This window comes from Acinonyx jubatus, chromosome D2 (assembly GCF_027475565.1).
Source record: "Acinonyx jubatus isolate Ajub_Pintada_27869175 chromosome D2, VMU_Ajub_asm_v1.0, whole genome shotgun sequence".
NCBI lineage: Eukaryota > Metazoa > Chordata > Mammalia > Carnivora > Felidae > Acinonyx > Acinonyx jubatus.
Genome location: NC_069393.1, coordinates 35,902,404 through 35,918,968, shown reverse-complemented (window position 1 = coordinate 35,918,968; position 16,565 = coordinate 35,902,404). Strand labels below are relative to the sequence as shown.

At 42.9% G+C, this 16,565-nt stretch overlaps 1 protein-coding gene across 20 annotated transcripts in view; it reads left to right on the top strand.

The window, feature by feature from the left end:
- KCNMA1 (potassium calcium-activated channel subfamily M alpha 1) overlaps window positions 1-16,565 on the top strand; it is a 727,849-nt gene that overhangs the window by 687,648 nt on the left and 23,636 nt on the right. For 13 of the 20 annotated variants that reach the window (XM_027062381.2, XM_053206927.1, XM_027062380.2 and 10 more), the window contains 2 exons: window positions 469-582; window positions 5,383-5,513. In XM_027062381.2, coding sequence (XP_026918182.1) covers window positions 469-582; window positions 5,383-5,513 — 245 coding nt within the window. Of the gene's footprint in view, window positions 1-468; window positions 583-1,364; window positions 1,446-5,382; window positions 5,514-16,565 lie in introns of all 20 variants that reach the window. The other 7 variants (XM_027062348.2, XM_027062363.2, XM_027062362.2 and 4 more) reach the window with 1 other exon arrangement.

The window sequence follows — 16,565 nt, the reverse complement described above, 5'->3', positions numbered from 1 at the left end:
AGGGCTGCTGCCCAGCCTTCATCTCCATAGTAACCCGTATTCCCATGGTTGCCACAGTCTGGAAAAAGAGGCAGAAAATCAAGTCAAATATTTGTAACAGAAGTGATGGTGTACATTGTTCTGTTCACTTTTCATGGGCCAAAGCATCTCCTGTGTCACACAGAAGCACAGAGTACAGTCTTCGTGTCTGCCTAGAGGGAGAGGGGAACAAAAATCTATGAGCAAGATCAGTAATTGGTGTAGAGACTCATTTTTCGGGAACTATAAGGCAGGTTAGAATTATTTATAATGGCCTCCTACTTTGTGCTTCATGAAAGCAACACATCAGAGCTTATCCTGGGAGTGCTAATTGTTGACCTGTAAATAAAACATAAGCTACTTTTTTTATTATGTATATACATAATATTCATATTATTCCCAAGCTTTCCATGTCTCTGACTTTTCTTCCTTCTCTTTCTTTTTCACTAGGGTTCACACCTCCAGGAATGGACAGATCCTCTCCAGATAACAGCCCAGTGCACGGGATGTTACGCCAACCATCCATCACGACTGGGGTCAACATCCCTATCATCACTGAACTAGGTAGGGGTGAAAGTCAGCTTTGGGTAGATTTTTTTGTTCTCTTTTCCAACCATGTAGGATATGAGGAAGTTGTCCTGTTTCTTAGCTCCTTCAGCATAGTAGGCTCTAGTAGGGCTTGTTTGGGGGGAGGTGGAGAAAGGTATGAGTAGCAATGTGACAGATTACCAAAAGGAAAACTGATCTATCTTTCCTCTGAGAAGAATAGACAGCTTCCTTCGTGCTGGTCACTATTCTCAAAGCAGCTTGAAATGACGGATTTGAGATTGGGGCATAAATTAGGGAAGGAGGAGGAAAGGAGGAAAGGCATAATCCATGGACTCTGCCTGGTGATTTTCACTGGAAGCACCTCAAGACAGCTCCTACAATCAGAGCCCTCCCACTGAGGTACAAAGCCTCAGGACTAAGCCAAACCCATTTTGAGAACTGGGTGGAGGCGTTGGGCTAATGTGTAATAACCCTCCATTTAATCTATCCTGGTTGAACTTCTCAGCTAAAGGTCATTTTCAGTGAATGTCACTCTGGCCTAAAGTAGGATGGGGTTTGGAGGGCCATGATTATTGGCCAGTGGAACCCAACTTTTAACCTGGCTGTGACAGTTTTTCCTACCATTTGTGAATTTACAAAACTGCTGAGTGGTGCCTTCCCCCCAAGACAATACTAACCACCTAAGGTGCTGGGTCTCTTTACGTTACAATGTTTCCTCTGTTATTCCCTCACTCTCTTCTTTTTCTGTACTTTCCTCCACTCCCTTTCCCCAACCCTTAAATGCTGTATCCAATTAGCTAAACCTGGCAAGTTGCCTTTGGTATCAGTCAATCAGGAAAAAAACAGTGGGACGCACATTCTAATGATAACTGAACTGGGTAAGAAGCACTGTTTTCCTTCACATCAGTATCTCCTTTTGTTCCGTGGTTGGTGTTTCCAACTATCATCAGCTTGTTTTTTTATTTCACCGGCTGTAACAGAAAGACTACCCCATGGCACTGCTTTGAATGTGTTTTATTTGTGGCTCTGGTTGGAATCGACTGTCTTGTTCTGGCCTTTCTTAATGATTTTTTTCCCCACACAGCATCAGTAAACCTTTGATCACACCCATCTGACCTGGCAGTTGTTTCCAAAGCATCTTTGCTCTAATTCATTTTCTTTGGCCTGGGCCTTTTTTTTTTCTTTTTTTTCTTTTCCATGTGTCCCCCTGCTTCCCCGCCTTCTCCCTCATATTCCTCTTCCAACATACTGTCAGTTTGACTGACATGTCTTCACAGCTCTCAGAGGAAGCCAAAGGAGAAATATAAAAATTTTAAGATAAGAAACCTAAGACGGAGCCTTCCCTCCAGCTGTTTATTTTCCTTTATTCTGACTTTATTTGCCTTCCCCCCCCCTCCCCCCCACCACAAGGCCTTTTCTCAGAACCTCTGGTTCTGAAACCATAAAAAGCAGCCAGCTCCCAGGGGACCTTTTCTTACAAAAGGCAAGATTTCAAGAAGGGTGCCAAGGCTGAGGTGAGCCACCACTGAAGCACGGTCCTGCTCTCTGACCCCCATCCGGCCCGACCCAGAGCCTCAGGAGGATTCAGAGTGGACTCACCGGGAAGATGAAGGGTTCTGGTCGTGACTACATTTGTCAGGCCCTTCACACTTCCCCATGACTTGGTTAATGACTCTGTAAAAGGCACCCATCAGCAGCAGGTCTCAGAACTGGGGATTGATCTTCTAAATAGAGACAGCAAAAGTGCCGCTCTGCAGAGGGGTGGATAGAGAGGTGGGGAGCACCTGCCTTCGAATGACTCACGAATGAAACGAACATGCCATTCTCGTGGCCCCCAAATATATTTCAAAATAAGAGAGCAGGCTTTTAACACAGTAATCTTGCTTGTGAGGTGTCTGGAAACTAAGGAATAAATTGTCCACCATTCAGCACTGCATTATTGGAGACGTAGCTATTTATCAGGACAAATTCACTCAGGTCAAGGAGGATTGCACTATTTTCTGTTTCCAACAGTAGGAGAGGTGTCTTTTTCATGTTTAGAGAAGTTGGCTAAAAGCCTGGGTTTCGGGATTGCTCTTCTCAGAACCATAGGGTTGTAAGAGACCCAGAGAGCGTGTGCAGCTGGGACGGCAGGTTGGAAAATTCATCCAAATATCTCCATCTCAGAAACCTTTAGTGGCACTTCAGAATCATCACTGCCAGGAATTTCTTTTTCTGTTTGGAATTCATGTGCCGCCAGCTAACTAGGATATCTTTATTTGTGATTAGTAGGAGAGAAAAGAAAAGGCTGGGTGGCCCAAATCGGAGGCAACAATGCAGGCATTCAGTTAGCATAATGGAATCTCCTGAGCCTTTATTCCTCACCAGATCTCTTCTGGGAGCTCAGAGAACCTTCCATGTGTTCACATCATCCTTACCTTCTGCCTTAAGCCTTGTTTTCCTAGTGCTCATACCACGTTTGCAAGTACACCATCATCCACCAATCACTTGGCCTCCCTGCGTCCCCACACATATCTACTATTTACCTTCATGTTCTGAGTCACGTTCCACATTATGCCAACCAGTAGAATGCCTTCTAAAAAGCACAGGGGATGCTAGCACCAAACACGTTTTTAAAACTGTGTAGTATATTCCAGTCTTCACCCACTTGGAGAGTTTCAGTTGATGTTAGTGGATTGAAGGCTCCCAGAAGTTCCGCAAGAAGGAAATTTGTTTAAAGCTATTTCACCTGCTTTCCAGTTCTAGGAAACTGTACAACATTTGGGGAGGGATTTAAAAAAAAAATCCCTCTTAGCATCCGCATAATGACTGTTCTGTGAAATAGGCTTTGGATAACACTGTCTGCTCTCCCTCTGAGACTATCCCAGAACAAAACACAGGATTTTCAGGGAACCCTGGTTCCTGCCCTGGAGCTCTTTCCCAATGACTGAAATGCCTGGCTCGCTGACAATCTACTCGTGTCTCCCTACTTGTGGCCACATCCCCTCCAAGTCTAGTACCTCCCGTTCCCCGTGGTCTTGAAAAGAGGTAACAGGTGCTATAGCTTTTGGAGTGTCAGTGCACATGCTGTCCTTGGCTATTCTAAGTAATTGAAACCACACTCCTCTGAGTATTGTCCAGAGTTCATATTTCTGATCCACAAAGCAAGAAGTCTATACTGTAGCCTCTAAGATACTTTTGGGTAAATGGAGGGAAGAGAGGAAAAGCTACCATATGGCCCCAGTAGAGTCTCTCAGCAAGGTCTTACTTGCTTCCGAGAGAGGCAGAGGGAAGCTGGAAATTTTCATAATGTAGTGAGGTGGACAGAACATTGACTCAGAAAGGCAATCCTGAGAGCAGCTGATGTCTATCAAGGTCCTGGGCCAGGCTCACCAAACACAATCTTATAGGAGCCTCCTGCCAACCTCATGAGAGCTGCTATTATTTCTCCCATTTTACAGACAGACAAACTACGCCGTGGAATGATGAAGTGCCTTGCTGGTACAGGGTTTATACAGAGCCCAGATTCAAAGCTGACTTGTCAGATCTTGCATTTTGCACCTTAACCCACTAGCCTGTAATTCAAGTGTTGCTGAGCAAAAATGTTCCCCCATTAAAATTTTTCTGTAGGGAAACAAGATGGTGTCACTTAAAAATAATTCCATGCCTAGCCTCTTAGCCTATTATCATTTATTCTGCCTCATACAATAAACAAACAAAAGTTAAAAAAAGTTACCCAAAAAGTAACTTTCAGGAAAAAAAAATTAAAACAATAACTCTAGGAAAGAGAATTAGCAACTGATACATTTAGAAAGGAATCAAAAAAAGGAAACCTCATCTATTCTTTTCCTAAAAGCACCGTAATTATTCCAGAAATCATGAGCGCTCATCTCCTCCCCCACCCCACACTTTCTTCCCTATTACTTGCTCTGCAAAACTGATAATTTCTGAAGCCAAGATGGGAATGGAAATTAATTTGTCATTTAATTTTTAATAAGTTAAAGACATCTCAGTGACACAGCCAATCAGTCTGCACGTGCCTGCCGGAGGAGTCCTTGAGGAATCCTCAGATGGAAATGAACTACAGCATCAAATGCTGCATCTACTTTAGCTGAAGCACATAAAAGATTGAGCTGTTTAGAAGGGGAAAGGGAGAACGTGGGCGTCCCCATGCAACTCGGAATGCACAGCAAGTCTGTATCAGCAAGCAGCTGGAGACAGCCAGGAATCCATCCCACCTGGGGTCACCGGTCTGTCAGACAGGGCCTGTCAGTGTGTGCCTAGATTCAGGGCTAGGGACACCAGGCTCTACCCAGGCTGACCCCCGGCGGGCTAGGTCCTGCCTGCAGGTGAATTCCTTGCTATGTGCCTTTGCCGTGTTCCCAGTCTATCGCTCTTCAGTCTTAATAAATTGCTTTCTTTTCCTGTGGCTAAACTTAGCATCCCAGCATGGCTACTCATGGCTACTCATCCTTGAAATATGTTCATCTCTCAAAGGACTTGGCTACCGAAAAACACTTCAGGGTGTTCTTCGGTCATGATTCTAAAACTATACCAAAGGACTGACCAGCACTGTCCAGAAGTTCTCTGGCAGCCTGCCAGGGAGCAAGGCTGCTTGAACTCATTGCTCTCCAGGCCTGAGAAGCTTGAACAGTCACGTAGAAGCAGTCCATTGAGTCTGCTGGCTCCCACCCCAAGATTCATTTACAGCTTCTCCCATGCTTTTCTTTCTTTTTCAGTGACCTCAGTGTTGCTAAACAAGTAGCCTGCTCTTTCTCTGGCTTCAATGTTTGTGTATGGTCTTTGGAGCTAATCCTCATTTTACGCTTTTTCTAGTGAACGATACTAATGTTCAGTTTTTGGACCAAGACGATGATGACGATCCCGACACAGAACTGTACCTCACGCAGCCATTTGCATGCGGGACAGCATTTGCAGTCAGTGTCCTGGACTCGCTCATGAGTGCGGTGAGTGGGTGCGGGATATGGGACTGGAGCACCTCTGACCTCCAACGTTAGCAGCCTAGGCCCGGAGCTTGAGCTCCCGGGGAGAGCATGACCACGCAAAGCTTGCAGTCTAGAAGGGGATACCGATGTTAGTCAGACTGCTGTGTAACTAACACAATATTTGGTTATGAATTCTTGAAAGTGTGAGGAAGGTAAGGAAGAGAGGAGCTTTTGTGGGAAGAGCATCCCCTGAAGAAGAAAAGCAAATGCAAAGGCCTGGCGGTGAGGGAAACTGACAATCTTAAGGAGGCCAAAGAAAGCCTGTGTAGCCGGGCCACAGTGAAAGAGGGAGAGGGGAGGGCGAGGCAAGTTTGGACCTGCAAGACCAGAAAACTCATTTTTATGGCTTTGCTTTTTATGTCAAGGTGAATGAGGAGGCATTGAAGGGTGGTTTTAAGCTGGCAAGTCATGTGATCAGGTTTATGTTTTAAGAGGATTGTCTTGGCTGGTGTGTGGAGGATGGCTTAGGAAACAAGATGGCGGCAGGAAGTCTGAGCATATGAGGCTATCAAAGCTTGGACGGGGATAGAGCTGGTGGAGCTGGAGGGAGTGGGTGCATCTGAGTAGTGTTGGTCAGGAAAATTGATAGGACTTGGAGATAGATTGAATATGAGCAGAAGATGGAAGAGAACAAGGTGTCAAGGGTGTCTCTTCCATCCCTGCCCATCAGTGAAACGCAAGTCCTGGGAGGAGACCTCGCATGAGGGCCAGGCCTAGCCGGTTCTCTGCTGCCAGGAAGGAATGAAGCAGTGGCAAAGAGAGGAGGACGGGCTGGCTGAGGAGGTCAAAAGCATCATTGGTTTCTTTTCTAACTTGATATGCACCAAACAGTCAAGGCATTATTTTTTCACTTTTGAGACTAAAAACAAATAACAATTAAAAGTAGGCCCGGTTCATGAAGCTATCTTGAACCAGAAAAGACAAAAGCAGACACTAGAATAGGTTATTATTGAGGATTGTGAAGTGTTCCCACCGAATGTCTTTATTTATTAGAAAAGCCTCTTTATGTTGGAGCCCTCAAATTCGCAATTTATGAAAATACAGACACAAGCTGGATAAAAACTGACCTTTGAGGAATCCACGAAAAAGTGTTTTATTGAACACATTAAAACCATAAACATAGCTCAGTGAGTTTTTATACACATGCATTCCTTAAAGTGCTTAAGAAGGCTATTCTCCTGAATGTGTTAAACAACTGATATGCTAATTATGCATTATTCTCCTCTATTCATTAAAGCTGATCCCAGAAGAACCTCTATTTGAGGAAAGAAAAAAACATAAAGCTTTTTAAGACTAATTTAGGTTATTCGGTATTTCTGAATGTGGTCCAATTGCAAGCACATCTTATTTAAAAAATTAGAATTATGGGTTTAAAAATAATTATGAGACAATATTCATCTGAATTAAGCTTGACTAGGCATCATGCCATAACTTAGCTTTCCAAGGCAAGAAGGAGAGAAAACTGTCCCTGGAGAAGGCACTCTTGGTTTCCCAGGACTTGTGATTTCTTTCTGACTGCCTGCTGGTTCCAGGCGTAACCTTTCTACCTGCTAGTGATGTTGGGCTCAGTTTGGGCAAATACCTTAAGCAAGCCAGAAGACAGAAGCTACAGGATGCGCTCATACAGTGCCGAATTGTCGGTATGGTCTTCAGTTTCAGCCGGATTTCTGTAATTCATCTCTTTAGAAATCTCATTTGACTTCTGATCCTAATTAGAGAGATTACAGAAGATTGTTGTCACTAAGAGATGATGAAACTGTTTACAGTAGATTTTTTTTCCTAGAACTACAAAATACTCTATCAACAATTTACAAAAATCCAAATTTATAAAATGATTTATGTGTCTACCTGTCAGACATTCAGAATAGTCCAGGCAAGACCAGCTCTATAATTAGCAAGCCCACCTTTTCATACATTATTAAGAATTTCAAAATGATGACAGCAGAGCTTTAAGCCAAGTGAGGGGCTCTCCTGAGCCTGGACCCTGGGTGACTGCACAGGCCACACACCCATGAAGCCAGCCCTTCGTACCAATAAAACCAATAAAGTTGATTTTAAGCAACAAAGAACTTCACCCCTACACAACTGAAGGGGCCCACGGTAGCCACAGGGCGGGGGTAGGGGGCACATCTGGATCTGAGCTGCACAACTCTCTGTCTGTAGCACCACCAGGGAGTCAGTTCTTGGAAACTCAGATGAGAAATCAAAGTGGGTTGGCTTGAAATTTTTAAAAAGCCGTCTCTAATCTCCTTTGAAATGCAAACTGAAGTGTCTGGGAGAGAGTGGCTAAGGCATGTATGGATGCTACGGTCTGCCAGCAGCATTCCTTCTGAATTCCAGCCTGGGAAAAAAGGGTATCAAGAATCTAGTAACTGTCATTGTACTCATCACCAGCTTCATCCGTTGAGGGCCCAGAACCGTGAGAGGCACTTCAGCTCTAGCGTCTGATCTTTTGGGCAATAACGTGCACAAACCTGAAGCAGGACATATTTAACCAATCTACTGACAGTGACTTTTCAAATCATTAGTCAAAATGCGTATCCAGTTATTCCAGGCCTGGTTTTCATTGTCTGGGATGAACAAGTTGCACAGTGAGGTCTTGAATTGAGTCGGGTTCCTCAGACCCAGTTGACAAAAATATTACCTGTGATTTCTTTGCATTCTACCTCATGTATGAAAAACCAGGAGATTAGTCAAGAACCAAGGCAATAACTAGAAGGAACTGAGAGGGTTGGCAGGAATGTAAATTGAGAAACTGAGGCCTCTCCAAGCAGCGGGAGCCAGAGGTAAGCTTCATCCCAGGCACTCGCCTACAAGCAGCATGCCGACGTTTACACACACACCTCCTCAGATGTCCATGATCTCCTTTTTCTAGCTCCCAAATTGCCATTTAATCATGTGTCCAAACATCCCCTGAATATTGTCCTTCATAAGTCAACTCCTGCTGCTTCCTGCTTCATTTGTTAAAAGAGTAATGTTTTGATTCATCGCAGGCATTCCTGAACAGATAGGGATGTTGCAGACATGGCCTCACGGCTGCCTCCTGCTAATCAGCAGCAGAAACACATGATGAGAGGGAGTAATTATGCTTGTGGGTGGATGCCTCTAGGAAGACGACTGCAAAATAAGAAATGTGTTTTTCAGAATGGTACCAGCTTGCCGGTCACACACAGACGAGAAAGATGAAAGGAAGCCTCTTTGTATTTAGAGCTAAAACTGGCATGCTAGTATTCAGACTTCTTTTCCACAGCTACATACTCTTCCCATCCCTCACCCCCGATGTGAGTTCTACCTGGACCCTCCCTAGACAGAAAAGATAAGTCATGAACTAAGAGTCCGACTGCTTGGATCCAGAGCCCAGAACCACCATGTACTGGCTGTGTAACCTTAACCTCTCTGTGCCTCAGTTTCCCTATCTTTAAAATTGGGATCATAACAGTACTACCTTGGCTCAGTTGGTTAAGCGTCCGGTTTCAGCTCAGGTCATGATCTCACGGTTTGTGGGTTCGAGGCCTGGGTTGGGCTCTGTGCTGACAGCTCAGAGCCTGGAGCCTGCTTTGGATTCTGTGTCTTCCTTTCTCTCTCTACCCCTCCCCCACTCACGCCCTATCTTTCTGTGTCAAAAATAAATAAATATCAAAAAAAATAATACTACCTTCCTCACAGAATTGTTGAGATAATTAAATGAGTTAAGATTGTAAAGTGACTAGTGCCGTGCTTTGCACATGACAAGCTCTATATGCATTCATTGTTACTAATCGATGCCTTCACTGGGCACTTAACTAAATGCCAGGCACTATTTTGATGCTGAGGATTCAGTAGTGAAGAAGAAAGAGGAAGACCCTGCCCTCCTGTTGTTAGAACTTTCATTCTAGTGGGGGATAACTATGTAAATGACAGCAGCTATCGTTACTGCTAGTAGTAGTAAATGAATACTATGAAATGGGCAAGACTGATTTGAAAAACATAAAATAGTTTGCATGGGTGTAGAGACCTGTGTTAGCAACCATGGTCAGAGCAAAGCTATCTTAACAGAAAACTTGGAAGCTGACACCAAAAAAGCAGAAGAAGAAAGCGCCTGGGGGTGAGGGCGACTAGCTTTCCAAGGCAGAAGAAAGAACAGGGCAAAGGCTGAACAGTGGTGCTGAGCTGGGTTTGGTTTGTCTGAGAGAGTAGTTGAAAGCCATCATGGTTGGAAGATAGTGGATACCGGGGAGGGACATACAATAAGCAGTCAGACAGGCGAAGCTGTCGTCCGTACTGTGAGTATTCTGCGTCCAAAAGATCACACTCGGCAAGGTTCTAAGTCCGGGGTTAAACACTTCAGTCCTGGTTAGAGGATGCTTCTTCCTTCGGGTGCCACTGGCATCCTCCTAAGGGCACTGCTTCCTGTGTGTTCTGGATGGAAGGACAAATCCATCACTGAATTGAGTCCTGAAGTAACCTCTGATTATTTTTCTGTCCAGTGTGCCATCCTAGTGCACTCATTTTAAGAGAAGAAAGAAAGAGAAACAGCACAATATTTTGGCACAAGTACCTGGACTGATGATATTTGGCTTGTAATGATGGGTCTATCACAGAACTCTCAAAACAGCACATAGCAGGCAACACCCATCCCACAGACAGGTTCTGCATTTCCAAAAGGTTTTTAATGTTTAAATGGAATCTGCTGCCAATGTTTTAAAATTGCAAGATTACACATAAAATATGGGTTTCCAGCTAATTTTGATTGGAGTCACAAAGCAGATTCCCAGATGCCCACAAAGCAGCAATTGGTTAGAGCTGAGCGATGGTCCCGTTAGCTACAGCCCACACTATTCCCCATTGGATTCTACCAGGCCTGTTTTACTCGTGCCACTGGTCCCTAACTGTCCATTCTGCCGAACCAGACTTACAGGCCTCCTGCTTCTAATTGTGTGAGCCCTCACGACTATCATCAGAGAGCATCCTTGGTCTTCTGGCCATTTGCCTGTCCTTTGAGTCAGGAGGTTGAACATGTGATGTCCATTTTCTTTGAACCCTCAACCTTTCTCAGACAGAAGTATACCACACTGTACCATCGTTATCAAAGGAGTGCTGAGAAGACAACCCCTTCTGGGGAGAAAAGAGGGCATCCTGTAATGAGAGCTGATGAATTCCACTGCACAGTCACAGTGTTGTTGCTTTTTTAGAAAATAAGATTCCCTGAAGTTTCAGATTTGTACATTCTACCTAACCCGGAAAAAAATACAGAGAAAGACATACCTACCAGTGTAAAGGGAAAGGGCAGAGGAGAACCAGAGGCCCCCTTTTCCAGTGTCCTATACATCCAACAAGCATTGCAGGCACAACAGAGGATGCCGTCGTATCGAGGGACCCCCACTGCTGAATCCCTCAGGAGCCGAAGAAAAACTTCAGTATGAGCATTTTATCCCATGTGTACCTCTGCTTTGCCCACTGCACCAATGCCCAGGGTGAGTGTTTGCATGTTCAATAAGTTAGTATTTCATAAAAAAGGCAAGGACATAGAGGAGAAACAGTGTGGCACCAGCCCATGAATTAGCTCAGCAGCATCCTGTGTCTGTCTTTTCCACTGTCTGGGGCTCAGTTGGGTCTAACTGTTAATGAGAATGATATTAACAGCTTCTTACCACATTCAAGGAATCAGGTAAGGACAAAGGTAGATGAAAATCTTTCACAGAGCTGACAAATATTTCTTAAGATCAAATGTAACTACAAAGAAGTAGATTATATATGTGTGTGTACATATCTATGCATGTACATACATGCATATGTGTATGTACTCACAGACACATATATGTTATGCTTCTGTATTCTATTACCTAATATCAGAGAGCTGGTCTCTGTTTGCCAGAAATTACTGAGCTTATGTTGGGAAGAATGAAGAATGTGACCATCTGGAAGATGGACCCACATGATTTACTCTGTTTTTTTTTTTAATTATTACTTTGTAAAATTTATTTTGAGAGAAAGAGAGAACAAATAGGGGAAGGGCAGAGGGAATCCCAAGGAGGCTCTGCGCTGTCAGCACTGAACCCGATGCAGGGCTCAACCCTACAAACTGAGATCATGACCTGAGCCAAAATCAAGAGTCAGTTGCTTAATTGACTGAGCCACCCAGGCTCCCCCACACGATTTACTCTCTTAGTTGTACTTGCATTAAGGAGGGTGTTTTGGAGGGGACAAGTTCTCAGTCAGCCCAAGCTAATCCAGTGCCACGTTAACATAAACAGATTATTCCTCCATGGCCCTCTTCCTTACATTCCACCCTAAAGCCTCACTTCCTCTGCTCACTAGGTGAGAGACAGCCCGTGGGCCATCCTGAGGCAGACCAGCTAGCGCCAATGTCTGTGCAGCAAATGGTAGTGAGCTGTGTTGCACCTGGAACATACCACTGCTGTCACATCAGGCCAGGAAGGCCTGGGATTGGGAAAAAAAAAAAAAAAAAATCAAATCGTTCTCATCCCTCATGAAAGAAAAATACTAAAAATAAAAATCTACACCATGCAAACTAGCAAATATAAAAAATGGCAGCTATGGCATGGAAAATGACAATTTTAGAGCAATTATAAACGAAAGGCAAAGTGCCATTAAAGTTAAGGCAATGTTATTAAAAGATGTGTTAATTTTCAGTTAAATTTTCTATAAAAGACCAATTAGTTTAACAGGCTTGACAGCATTAACTGTGAAACATAAGCTCTGGTAATTATACTTTAAAAAAATAAAAAGAGGAAGATGCTCCAGTGTGTTAGAAACACAGGCACAGAGGGGTGTCTGCAGAGCAGGCTAGGTGGCACTGTGGCCTCAGATTTCTCTGTGCAGTCAGGTCCTGCCCAGGGTTTCTCGGCTTCCTCGAGGCCTGTTACTCTGTCTATATCTGAGAAAGGTCAAAGTTCTGAGGCCAAGGAGGTCATGCACGTGGTCCAGCTCTCTGATAGGGGAGTTGAGAACACAGAAACGTAGGGAGACGGAATTTTCTAAATTGTTTGCATTGCTAGTTGGTTGTTACTTTTATAAACTACCATTTTTTGAGTATTTGTTGTGCACCAAAAGTTACACAAAGTATCTCATTTAACACTGTAAGCTGGCTCATACTGGGTTTTCTTGGATTCCGGTTACATGGATGAGGAACTCGAGGCATAGTAAAGTCAGGTAACTTTCCCGTCGTCATAGCTGTTGAGTGGCGAATCAGCGATTTAAAGCCATACCAGCTGAATTCTGAAGTCAGGACCATGTTGTCTTACCTGGAAGAAAAGCTTTCCTAAGGATGGAGTCCTGACCTTGGTAGTAGGAAGAGGGGCTCCCCTATTCCCTAGACAACATGTGTGTGTGTGTCTCTCTCTCCCTCTTTTTTTTTTTTTAACATTTAACCTTTATTTATTTTTGAGACACAGAGAGAGAGAGAGAGCATGAGCAGAGGAGAAACAGAGAGACAGAGAGGGAGACACAGAATTCAAAGCAGGTGCCAGGCTCTGAGCTGTCAGCACAGAGCCTGACCCGGGACTCAAACTCACAGACTGTAAGATCATGACCTAAGCCAAAGTTGGACGCTTAACCAATTGAGCCACCCAGGCGCCCCTACATGGGTCTCTTGATTCCAAGCCCAAGAAAGACCCTAACTTGGTTCCCATAGGCTTCCCAAAGCCCATGTGACACAGGAACAGCCATGGCCTCTGCCCATAGCATCCCTGAAGACTAGTCCAGCTAAGTCTGGAGGCTCTATACAGAAGTCCCTCACAAGGCTTCCAGCAGAAGTAAGATGAACACAGTCACAGAAAAGGCCAGCAGTACAGAAGCTTAGGAGGCAAAGGATCACACTTCCATACTGTAGTCCTCCCTCCAGAAGTTTGTGTTTCTTCAGTTCTAGTGTTTCTATTAATCCAGAAAAGAATTGTGCCTTCTGGGTCAAGGGAGTTGTATGGAAGTTTGCTGTAGCTGGCACATCCTCCACAGGAATTGTCTGTGATAATTGGTATTTGAAGTCCTAGCATCTGGTTTGCCGTGTGGTGCTGAAACAGCCACTTTCTATGCAGAAAGCTCTGGATTTGGTGCTTAGCTGCAGACCGATGTTATGCTCTGTGAGTGATACCCCAACCACAGGAAGAAGTCTGTGCCTTCCATTATGACCAGCTGGATATCCTTTTTCAAGAAAAGCATGGTCTTTCCACCAAATCACTCAGATCACAAAGAGACCTTGATGCATGCTTAGAACACAGCCATATGCAATGCTCAAAGCACTTCTCTGCAGGCTGATTATTGAGGCAGCAGAATAGGAGCAAGAGTGCTCTGCTGACAGACAGACGTCATTATTCTCTGTCATAGCCGGTATTGTTGCCCGCAGTGCTGCTTCTTGATGCCTGCATGGAAAGATCAAGGAGAGAGGTCTGGGATACAGAGCCAGGTCAGAGGGCAGAGATTTGTGTTCAGAGTTATGAGTGAACTCTGTGTTGTTCGGGCACCCATGAAACCCTGTGGCCTGCCCTGAAATTATACCTGTGTGATGGGAAATTTTGAAAGTGACACACTCTGAGCAGCATACAATTTTAGGCACAAACCAAGACCCAAGGATTAGTAGATGCTCAATAAATGTCAGTGACTGATTGATCTGAAGTTTGTGTTGTTTCAGTGTAACTGGTTTCAACACAGAAGGGGAAAGCCAAATCCTAAAGATTTAACAAAACAATAATCTTTCATGTTGACCTTCTAGACTTTGCAAAACAATTTATAGTGGTTTTTGTTTAAAAATCATTGACTGTTTTCATTAGAAATGTTATTCATACTCAGTGTGGGGTATTTTGAAAGCACAGGAAATATATAAAGAATATATATATATATTTATATATATATATATATTTATATATAAATATATAAAGTGAACCATATTTTCAACACCCAAAGATAAGCATGATTAATACTTTGGTATATTTCCAGGGTGCCTGGGTGCCTCAGTCAGTTAAGCCTCTGACCTCAGCTCAGGTCACGACCTCACAGCTCGTGGATTTGAGGCTGCATCGGGCTCTGTGCTGACAGTTCAGAGCCTGGAGCCTGCTTCAGATTCTGTGTCTCCCTCTCTCTCTGCCCCTCCCCTGATCATGCTCTGTCTCTCTGTCTCTCTCTCTCAAAAATGAATAAACATTAAAAAATTTTTAAAATATTTTGGTGTATTTCCTCCCAGATGGATAGATAAGTATGGAATCATTCAGTTTTATTATGTTGGTTTTTTTCCCTTTTATTTTCACAGTAACTATTTTTTTTTATTTTTATTTATTGAGAGAGAGACTGAGCGAGCATGAGCAGGGTAGAGGGGTACAGAGAGAGGGAGAGAGAGAATCCCAAGTAGGCTCCATGCCCAGAGGAGCCCAATGTGGGACTTGATCCCATGACTGTGAAATCATGACTTGAGCCGAAATCAAGAGTCAGACCCTTAAGTGACTGAGCCACAAAGGCACCCCCACACTTAGTATTTATCCAGAGCATTGAATCATGTCGTCTTATTGGGTATCATGATTTGCAAAGCCTTCATAGGATTTCATGAGATTCTAACATATAGCTATTCCAGAATCTATTTAACCATTACCTATTTATTGTGGGGCATTTCACTTAACATTTTTGTTGTTGTAATAATAATTAACCCTGTGATAAACATTATTGTACATAATCTTTGAACAAGAAGCAGTTTATTATCTTGAGGCAAACTTTCTGAGTTTTTAACAAATATGAACATTTAAAGCTCTTGATGCTTTTAATATTGCCAGGTTATCTCCTATTAATTTGCACTACCATAACTGTTATATAAATGCCATCCGATGCACTCTAGTGGACACTATCATTTTCTCTTTTAACTGCGTTTATGATAGTTTTGAAGTATATAAACTTCTAATTTGTATGTAGTCATGTAAATGCATATTTTCTTTTGTGAATTATTCTATACTGGTTTTTTTTTTGTTTTGCTTTATTTTGTTTTGTTTTATTCTTTTCTATAGTTTTTATGCTGAAAAAGTGCTTGCCAAACAAGCGAACTCTCAGGTATCCTGAGATCAGTTCAGTATTCAGCTATATTTTCATCAGGTTGTTTGTGGCTGTGTTTTTTTGCCTTTAACTATTTTATAAACATTTGCTTCCTTTCTTTTGCCTAGTTTCATTGAGATATAATTGACTTTTAACACTATGTACATTTAAGGATACAGTGCAATGATCCAATGTATGTATTATACTGAGAAATGATTACCACAATAGGGTTAGTGGACACATCCATTATCTCACATAGCTACATTTGTGTGTATATGTGTGTGAGAACTTTTAAAATATACTCTTAGCAACTTTTAAATATGTAGTACAGTATTGTTAACTGTAGTCACCCTGCTGTACATTACATCCTTAGAACTTATTCACCTTATAACTCAAAGTTTGTATCCTTTGACCACCATCCCCACATCCAGCCCCTGGCAACCACCAATCTGTTCTCTGTTTCTGTGAGATAGTTGCTTGCTTATTTATTTATTTATTTATTTGGTTCCACATATAAGTGAGATTATACTATATTTGTATTTCTCTTTTGGACTTATTTTACTTAACATAACGCTCTCAGGATTCATCCATGTTGTTGCAGTTGGCAGGATTTCATTCTTTTTATGGCTGGATATTATTCCATTATATATATATATATATATATATACATATATATATATATATATATATATATATATATATACCACATTTTCTTTATCCACCCATCTGCCAATGGGCGCTTAGGTTGTCTCCATGTCTTGGCTATTGTAAAAAGTTCTGCAGTGAACATGGGAGTGCAGATGTATCTTTAAGATAGTGATTTTTCATCCTTCAGGTATATACCAAGAAGGGGAATTGCGGGATCATATGGTAGTTCTATTTGTAAGTTTTGGAGAACAATCATGCTGTTTTCCATAGTGGCTGCACCAATTTACGTTCCCACCAACAGTGTACAGGGCATTCCTTTTCCCCTCATTCTCATCAACACATGTGTCATTTCTTGAT